Here is a 10090-nt window from a genome sequence, read left to right on the forward strand (position 1 = left end):
CTGTGGTCCATTGATACCACGGAACACTACTCAGCAATATAAACGAATGGACTATGGATACATGCAACAACCTGGATGAATTTGCAAAGAATATGCTGAGTAAAGAAAGCTAATCTCAAAAGGCTATATACGGCTATCATTCCATTTGTATAACATACTTGAAATAACAAAACTATCAGTTGCTAGGGGTTAAGAAGGGGATGGGAGTAGGAAGGAAGGAAGTGCGCTCTCAGGACAACAGGAGGGATTCTTGCAGTGACGGAAATGTTTACATTTTCACTAATGTTAATGTCTTGATTGTACTAAATTGTACTATAGTTTTGCAAGATGTTACACAGAAGGGACTTCCCTGGTGGCACAGTGGTTAAGAATCCGCCTGCCAATGCAGGGGACACGGGTTCGAGCCCTGATCTGGGAAGATCCCACATGCCACGGAGCAACTAAGCGCCTGCGCCACAACTACTGAGCCTGTGCTCTAGAGCCCGCAAGCCACAATTACTGAGCTCATGCACCACAACTACTGAAGCCCATGCACCTACAGCCCGGGCTCTGTAACAAGGGAAGCCATTGCAATGAGAAGCCCGTGCACCTCAACAAAGAGTAGCCCGGCTCGCCACAACTAGAGAAAGCCCGTGGGCAGCAATGAAGACCCAATGCAGCCAAAATTTTAAAAAAGGATGTTACCACAGGGAGAAACTGAGTAAAGAATTCAGGGAATCTCTGTATTATTTCTTAAAAGTGCATGGAAATCTACAAATGTCTCAAAAGTTTCATTAAAAAAAAAAATCTTTGTTAGCTGCCTCTCAAGAGTACTGAACTTAACCTCAATGGGTCTGGCTTCTGGTTTAGCAGTGCTAGAAACTTTGACCTTGCAAATAGTTACTTAACTTCTCTGGTCCTCAATTTTCATGTCTGAAAAAAAGAGGCTGGACTTGATGATTGCCATCTCTAAATTTACACAATTCTTAGAAAAAGAATATGGAACAGGAAATATAATAAATGATTGCTGAATAGAGAAGTAGAGGTAGTGTTTTCAATGATCTTTCTGTGATGGCAAAATTTTCTATAATAAATATATAAATCTTTCATAATTGGGAAAAAATAAGATTTTGCAATCCAAAAATATTTCTGATTTTAGTCAAAATGCAAAGTAGTTTAGAATTCATCAACCTCCATTTGCTTGAACTCATGTTTTAAGCTTCATATAGACTGTATATTTTGTAGAAGTTAAATTAATTAATGAGCAAATAATTAACAAACACCTTTTGTGAATTTTATCTTATAAATCAGAAAGGTTAAATAAAGGGCTGTTCAGCTGCCTTGAAGTAGGCCTGAAGACAAACCTATATCGCCCTGAAGTGTGGAAAAGGGGTTCCAAGTCAGTTAAATGTTAAATATATTTCTCTTCTGGACAGTGGAGGTGCTTAGTCAACATCCAGTATATATGACCAGGAGTAGTTTTGCTTTTCTGAAAGAACAATGGGTTAGGCTTAAAGTAACAGAATTTATACACCAGATGCAGGATACCTATGACAGGATTTCTACTAATCTTCACAGAAAGTCCCAATTCTGTCTCTCCACTTTCCAAACAACTCTCTTCACCTTGTTAGTCTGGGACTCTAAAACTAGTACGGCCGCTGCACCATGTGTATGTGCACCATCACATTCAGAGATGCAGCCTGCCTTGTCCATACTAATCTTAGGTGAGGCTAACTTTTCCTCTTAGCTTCATCTAAGGCACAACTGACACAAAGGAAAGCAACCAGAGTCTGGGTGCTCCACATGCTAGGCTAGCCTCAACACATATGGCCAGATTTTAATTAAAATTAGAATAGAAATTTTGCTTTTTTTACATTTTCAGTAGAAGTTATTTTTTAAAAGAAAAAAACTTTAATGTTTAGTACTTTGTGAGGGTTCTTTTTCTTTTCTTTTTTAAAAAATTTATTTTATTTATTTATTTTTGGCTGCATTGGGTCTTCGTTGCTGCGTGCGGGCTTTCTCTAGTTGCGGAGAGCGGGGGCTACTCTTCATTGAGGTGCATGGCCTTCTCATTGTGGTGGCTTCTCTTGTTGCAGAGCACGGGCTCTAGGGTGCACGGGCTTCAGTAGTTGCAACACGTGGGCTCAGTAGTTGTGGCCTAGTTGCTCTGTGGCATGTGGGATCTTCCCGGACCAGGGCTCGAACCCACGTCCCCTGCACTGGCAGGTGGACTCTTAACCACTGTGCCACCAGGGAAGCCCATGAGGGTTCTTTTTAATATCTAATAATAATTAATGAAGACAGAGCTTCATACTGAGACAAGGTTGGAAGTGATGAGGGAAACAAGGAAGATTATATTGAAGAATGTTAACTTTCTACCCAGAAAGGTGATCTATATGATTCTTAAGCAAGTTCTAAAACTCTTTAGCACAATGACATGTCCTCATTTACAGTAATTTCCTCTTAGTCCTGCATTCCTTCCTCTCCCTGGACTCCCCATCTCAGTTATACAGCATTCTACAACTATCTGTTTTACAAAAGAAGGGTCTACATTAAGAGACTGACATCTTGGTTCCCTAGTTGGAGATGGGTATCACTCAGATTCCACAAAGGGCAGCCAACAAAATAATCTAGATTAAAGCTAGCGAATTTTAAATTCAACTTATTACTAAGGTCAACATCAGTCTTATAAAACTAACCTCTGAAGGGAGCAGAAGAGCATTGCAAAAAGCTCCAATTAGCAGTATATCTATCTCAGAACTGTTTCTGCCTGTGGGACACACTCATAATGCAAGGTGGCAATTACCCTCAAGTGGGTAGCCTAACTAAGAATCTACCTCAAACAATATGGGTCTTCATTAATTAGTTATTAATTTTCTAAATACTTCTTGAAATTATTTGCTTTTTACCTGAACAATTTCTTGAAGCCTAAAGACCAAACTGCAGCCTAAGAAACTTGGTACTGTTTTTAAGCCCCACTGATAATATATGCTTCTGTTCCCTTCCACTGTTTCCTGTTTGAAAACGAAAGTCCTAATGTAAAAATTTGGTAAAAATGAGTTAGGGTTAACAGGGCCATTAATTAATGACTTAGGTGATTAATCTCTTTATAATCTTAAAGAGATGGAAAATGGGCCTCTACCAATGATCTACACAGCCAGCACTCACCGAGAGATCACTGCTACTGACTCGCTGGGGGAAACAGCACTGCATGAGGAGCACTCTGAGTCTCCTGGGGGTGAAAAGCAGAGAAGTCCCAGCTAGGAGAGGCTGCCACACAAAGTCACCAAGCCCAGGCAGCTCTTCCTTGGACATCTTGGCTCAGCCTTCTTACAGAGCCACAAGCACCCGCTGCTGCCTTGCATGGCCTCCCCAAAGCTCGACAGCAGCAGGGAGAAGGCAAGAATCGGGGGATGGGGGACTAGAGAGCAAGTCCCCCAAAAGCCACTACCACCCTTAGACCCCCAAGGCGAATGATGAATGTAGGTGACAAAGTGAGTTAAGGATCTGGTACATAATTGTTAGTCCCCTCCCCTAGCAGTGGTGACCCATGCCCAGTTGGAGGTAAGAGGGTCCCCTACTCACCCTCCTCCTCTTCATTCTCATCATGGTTGCAGCAGTCTTCCAAACCATCTATTAGCTCTTCTTCCAGATCTTCAGCTTCAACCTGGTCTAGCTGGAGGTCAGTAGCTGAACTATAAGAAAGAATCATGCCCCCGGCCCAGCCAACTCCGTAAGAGCGGTCACAGTTGGATTCTCATTCCTTCATCATCTCCCAATGTTTGTCTCTTCCCCAGTCCCCAATCTGCTGGCCCTTGCATGGGCCTTACAACTATTCTTCTTGTCCTCAGAGCTTAGGTCTAGCCATAGTTCCTCAACCCTACATCCCCTATTCTGCAGAGAGGCACTATGTCTTCCATCTTCTTTGATGTCCCTCATGGCATATAAAAACAAAATTCTGAATATAAAACACCATCAATCAATGTGTGGTAATAGACATCAAAGGTCCCTAGACTTCTCTCTGGGAACTCAGGACAAGGCCTTGGTGGACCACGGTTCCAGAGAAGTAACAAGGCACAAGAGAAGAGGCCAAGTATGTGTATGCCCTAACTCTGAAATGGCTGTCATAACAGGACTGACTGAGAACCTGATTTGGTTTGGAATTAAGTAGAGAAATCACAGTTCCCAACACATGATGTTTGGAATTCTTATTTCTCCCTGGTTATAACCTAAAGCAAGGCTTAGCAAACTCTTCCTCTAAAGGACAAGACAGTAAATATTTTCAGTTTTGTGGGCCATTCAGTCTGTCGCAACTACTCAACGCTACGGTTATAACAAAAAAGCAGCCACAGACAGTAGTAAATGAGGGAGTAAGGCTGCATTTCAATAAAACTTTATTTATAAAAGCAGGCAGAGGGTGGGATTTGGCCTGCAAAGTGTAGCTTGCTGACCTCTGCTCTAAAGTGAAAACCAAAATGCTATGGCAGTTAAGAAACAAAACCAACCTCCAGAGACAGACGGTCAGTGTCACCAAACATGTATACATTCTACTGCTTTAAATGAACCAAAAACTTTCTCCGACTTACCCAATATCCCTAGCAGGTGAGTCCAGCTTCCTGGCTTCCTTAGGCTCCTCCCTCCCAAGCTTGCTCAGATGGATGGAAGAGAGGCGGGTGGCCACCTCGGCCACGCCAAGGGGCTGAGGGGGAGAAGGCAGAGCTGGAGTTTTGTCTTCTCCAAGAGGTGGGGAGTCGATCGCAGATCCACAGGCAGGGCTGCAGCTGAGCCCACTGGCGTGTGAGGCAAGGAGGTGAATGCTGATGCGTTTGGTACAGAAGACTGTACTGTCCAGCTCCACGGTGTCCGAGGCTCCAGGGAGGACCCTACTGTCTGCTCCAGCATTCTCCTGAGGGAGCTTCTGGCCTACCACAGCTGGTTTCCACCACCTGTTCGTGTTGAGGACATCCCACTGCAAGCTGGGGTTCATGAAATAAGACTGTTCAAAATGGTAGCCTTGCCTTGGCTTCTCCTCAAAGCCTCTTGCAGTCAACTTCCTCACAGCCTCAGTGAACCCAACCTCCTTAGTCAGATTCTGGGAAACAGAGTCCCCATCCAGGCCACAGGGATGTGGCTCTGCCCCTGTGGCTAAGTTACTCCAGTTGTAGTGGGGAGAGGCAGCACTGGTGGTGGAAGCGTCTAAGGAACTGGGGGTAGACAGGGTGCTGTGGGAAGGGTCATCATCTAGGACAGTGCCACTGCTCTCAGGCACCTTGTGCTCAACAGGCTGGAGTGCACAGTCTCCAGTGCCCCCTGAATGATGCCAGGAGACAAGCTGGACCTTCGGTGAGGACACTGGCTTCAGGCCTTCTGTGGCCTGCAATAAAGGCACTTTAGTGCTATTTGGCCGCATGAAGGAGTTGTTATTTAGCATGGGCTTGTAGGAAGAGGAAGAAGAGGAGAGTGGAGACGGGGTCTTCCCTGAGATGGCAGAGGCCAGGCTCTTCCCTGAAGGATTTTCCCCAGCCGCTCCCAGTGAGAGGTATGGTTCTGTGGATGAGGATGCCATGGGGGAGACCTTGGAAGAAGTGGCCTTATTGGCAGTGAGTCTGATAGGGAGTCTCTTGTGAGGGAGAGAAACAGGTCTTTTTTCTGACGGGCTTGAACGCAAGCAGAAAGACTCCAGCTGCTGGTATGGTCTGTGGCCGTAGTTGGAGCGGCGGTAGAGCAGGGTGCTGCTGAACAGGTCTGGGAGGGAGTGCAGGTAACAGGAGTTGCTGTGGCCTGCGATGACAGCCGTGCTCCCGGAGCTACATAAAGTGCTGGGGCAAAAGAAGTACGCGGGCTGCGTTGGGACCCCAAGAGGCCTGGGCCCAACCCTGCTGAAAGTGTTTCCACGTGCTCCTTCTCCACCTTCCAGATTGGCTTCACCTGCTGATGACCCTGAGCCCAGACTTTGCCCTCAGAGGGTTTCTCAGGTGGCGGGGTAGGCACTGTGCCTGAGGGCCCACTCGGCTTAAAGCTGTTTCCTCGGCGGAGGCCAATAGTGTAGTGCTCTGTTCTTGCTGAGGCCATGAGGAGCCCACATCACGGCCACGTGGCCTCATGGCCCAGCTCAGGTAAGGTGCCTTGTACCTCCAGCAGTAGCAGCTGCATCCTTGAGGTCTGTCAGCCTGAAGGGCAGAGAGACAACTGGGAATGTTACAGTCCTAGAAGGACAGACACAATGCTACACTGGTGCCCAGGCAAGGAAGAGCCCCACGGCAGCACTTCTTGGGCAACCAGTCTTGGTCATCAATTGGGGCCCTGGGAGAAGAACACTAGATCCTTAGGGTGTTTTCAGTGGACTTCCTGCTGCCCTCATGCAACCAAAACTGGCTCCATGAAGGACTGGGACACTAAGGTGCCACCAGTGTAAGTCTGTTCACATGTTCCCACCCTCTCACTCAGAGGGCTCTTTCCTCTCTCTCCAAAGAAAAAATCACCTTTCTGTCTCATCATCCACAGCTTTACACAAGTGGCTTCCTTCCCTCACCTGACACGAGTGTGCCTAGGAATGAGGCAAGTCTGGGTGTGGCAGAGAAACCAGCTAATACCTTCCTCCTCATCAACCAATTCTGAATGGTCAAAGATCATTTGAGAAGCATATTTTACATCTACTGCTCCCTCACCAATTCTCAGCTGCCCCTGATATGGTCTGCTTTTCACAGTTAAATGTGACAAGTTCATGTAAGAGCAGAGATTTCTCCTGCTGACCTCTGGAGTGCGTTCTGGAGCTGAGACAGTAATTTCGTCTCTTCAAGCGCCTTGCCAACTATATAGGCTTAAATTCCAACCAACGTGTTGGTGGGAAAGAGAAGAAACAAGATGGAACTAGACACCAACATGCTTTATATTTAAGGTGACTTTATTTCCAGCAGCCACAATGGGACAGGAAAGGTAAGGGAGTAGAATACAGAGGCGAGAAGAGGAGAAAAACTTTCTTTATTCCAAATCCCAGCCTTCAGTTTGAGCTGATTTGGGGGAAGGAGAGTGTGTCTCTTACATTTCCTCATTGAATCTTTCCTCTAAAGCAAAACCTCTGAACCAGCCTGTAGTTCTGGGTTCCCAACAGTCAGTTTAGTATGGTCTCTTGCTTTCTAAACCAAATTCACAAAATATTCTGCAGTTTTCACACCTGCAGGGAAAGGTGGGTCTGCTTTCATGACAGCATCCAGGGGAAAAATAATATAAGACCCTTTTATTAGAAGTCATTCATCTGGGATAATTCTGAATGAAATCCTGGCATCTTCATCAAGTGTTTTCAGAGTGGCTAGAGGGAAGGAATTAGCAGAGAATTTTTTTGCTCAAGTTTCATTTGAGACACAGTGAATGGGAAGAGGACTTTGTATTTTGATAGGAGAATTCCTGTCTACAGCTACAGGAACTGTTGGTGTTGTGTACCAACAAAAAGCCTGCAGAAGCCACATGACGTCGCCCTCTTTTCCTGAAAAGGCTGACCTATGTGGATTCTTTCTCAAGGAGAGTACCAAAAAATCACTGCCAATATTCAAAATGATAGTGGGCAAAAGACAGCATAAGGGCTAAAACCAGATATGATGCCAGTAACCGCAAATTAAGGTAACAGAAAATGGACCTCCACCAAGTCCAAACTATGGAAATACTGTGCGGGGGACAATTATACTCTGTGCACTTATGGTAGAGAAGCACACACAAAGGGAAGGGTCAAATCCTGCCAGTGATTTTATAAGACCACACACCTGAGTGTGTGTCATGTACACTCAACAGATTCATGTCCCAATTCACGTAGTCATCTTTCAGGAATCTACATCTTTCCCCACTGATGCAGCACAAAAGATTCACCAAAGTGATGGCAAAAGGGCTAAGGAAACAAGATTTCAGGCTGGTGCTCCCTGAATATCACCCAACTTGTGGCTCGTCACGTGCATCCTCCTATCTCAGACCTTCATGTCTCTACAAGTATCGCTCCCTAGAAGCCTTTCCTTCTCTTCCACCAGACAAAAAATAAACAGCTCAAATAACACTTTCACCAGGCAGCCTTTCTGGACTCCCCAGTTCAAATAGGATGCCTCATCTCTGTGCTCGCCACCATCACTGTCTGTATTACACTGAGCTTTAATAATGGACTACTCATCTGACTAAGAGCAAGGAACATCTTTTCCCTCCCTTGATGTCCCCAATATAGGGTCTCACCCACAATAAGTGCTCAGTATTCTGTTGAATAAATAAAGAAAAAAACACAGTAAATAAAGGGGAAATACACTAGAACTGATGAATGCTAGTTTGGGCACCTAATAAATACCAGGTACTATGCTCACTGAATCCTCACAAAAACCCTATGTTCAATTTGCTGATGATGAATCCAAGACTCAGTAAAGCTAAGTAACTTTTCTATAATTAAACAACCAACAAGGAGTGGCTAGATTAAAACCTGAGTTTGACTCCATGCTGCCTCTTAAATAGAAATGAAACACACACCTAGGCCCTGTTCCCTCACTTATCCCTAACCTTCAGGTACAAGACAAAAGGCAGGTTGGAAACACTCCTCCACTGTTTATACTGAGCCCCTTTGCAGGTGAAGTGCCCAAGAGCACACCACTGCATCCTCATCTGCACCGCGGGCAAAAGCCCACTTTCCCTCATAGACACGGGTACCCACTGCACATCTCGGGGCTGGGTGAAGAGAACCCTCCTCTCTGCACACACTGCTCAATGTCTGCCTCTCTGCACCCCTCCACACGAATCCTCGGTGCCAGGAACACTGGACACAAGTGGCCCGGCATCTAGCTGGCTTCACTTTTAATCCAAATGAGGAAGAGGAAGGCGAAGGATATACTCCTACCCTCTTCAGAAGCTGTGGGTGGCCTGCTGGGCTAGTGCCAGAGTAAAGTGGATTCTCTTCTCTGTGACTAACAGGATTCTAGATCTTGTATATGTCTGCAATGGCCATTTCCCACAGGGCATTTATTTTTCCTTGTCTGACTTATCTTACTTAGCATAATACCCTCTAGATCCACCCATGTTTTTTTTTTTTTAATATTTATTTATTTATTTATTTTGGCTGCCCTGGGTGTTAGTTGCGGCATGTGGGCTTCTTAGTTGCGGCATGCATGTGGGATCTAGTTCCCCAACCAGGGATTGAACCCGGGCCCCCTGCATTGGGAGCACGGAGTCTTACCCACTGGACCACCAGGGAAGTCCCCCACCCATGTTTTTGCAAATGGCAAGATATCTCATTTTATGGCCAACTAATATTCCACTGTATATATGTACCACATCTTCTGTGTCCATTCATCTATCACTGGACACTTGGGTTGCTTCCATAACTTGGCTATCATAAATAGTGCTGCAGTGAACACTGGGGTGCTACCAGCATCTCCTTGTTGCTGCTACTTTACTCAGTGTAGGAACTCTGCCACAGCCACACCCAACTGCCTCAACAGTGCCTTTTCCTCCAGAGGTCTGCTCCAAAATCCTCCACAGCTCCTCTCTTTTATCCTCTCTCCCACATCAAACCAATCTGCTCTCACCACTTCAACTATTACCTTTAGGAGACGAGGCACTTTTCAGACCCGACTTCTCTCAAGCTCTGTGTCCTCATCGCCAACTGTCTTCTCCACCTTTTCCACAGGCAAGTCCAACCACTTCAGCCCAGATTGTCAGATCAGCCCTGCACTCTTTTTTTTGACCACGCCTTACGGCTTACAGCATCTCGGTTCCCCAACCAGGAACTGAACCCGGACCCCGGCAGTGAAAGTGCCAAGTCCTAACCACTGGACCTCCAGGGAATTCCCTAGCTCTGCACTCTTGACGTTCCAATTTCTTTCAGTGGAACCTTCTTTCTCTCAGTCACCTAAGAGGAAGACTTAAGTCCCTTCTGATTTCTTCCTTTCTCTTAATCTCCAAAGCCAAACCAGTCACAAAACTTAAGAGATTCTTTCTTCATAGCATGCCTCCTCCTTTCATTTCAACCACCATCCCAGATCTGGACTACTGCAACAGCTTCCAGACTGAAGTTTGTGTCTCCAGCGTCTGCCCTTCCTAATTCCATTCTGCAGGCAACCTCCAGGTTAACTTTGCTTAAATATTACTT

General features: G+C 45.7%; 1 protein-coding gene across 1 annotated transcript in view; it reads right to left on the reverse strand.

The window, feature by feature from the left end:
* TTLL4 (tubulin tyrosine ligase like 4) overlaps positions 1 to 6051 on the reverse strand; it is a 16865-nt gene extending 10814 nt beyond the window's left edge. The window contains 4 exon segments of the mRNA XM_007445845.1: positions 3148 to 3211; positions 3565 to 3674; positions 4566 to 5832; positions 5835 to 6051. Of these exon segments, the coding sequence (XP_007445907.1) occupies positions 3148 to 3211; positions 3565 to 3674; positions 4566 to 5832; positions 5835 to 6051 (1658 nt within the window).
* Between the last annotated feature and the right edge of the window lie 4039 nt (positions 6052 to 10090).

This window comes from Lipotes vexillifer, unplaced genomic scaffold, assembly GCF_000442215.2.
Source record: "Lipotes vexillifer unplaced genomic scaffold, Lipotes_vexillifer_v1.1 scaffold965, whole genome shotgun sequence".
Lineage (NCBI taxonomy): Eukaryota > Metazoa > Chordata > Mammalia > Artiodactyla > Lipotidae > Lipotes > Lipotes vexillifer.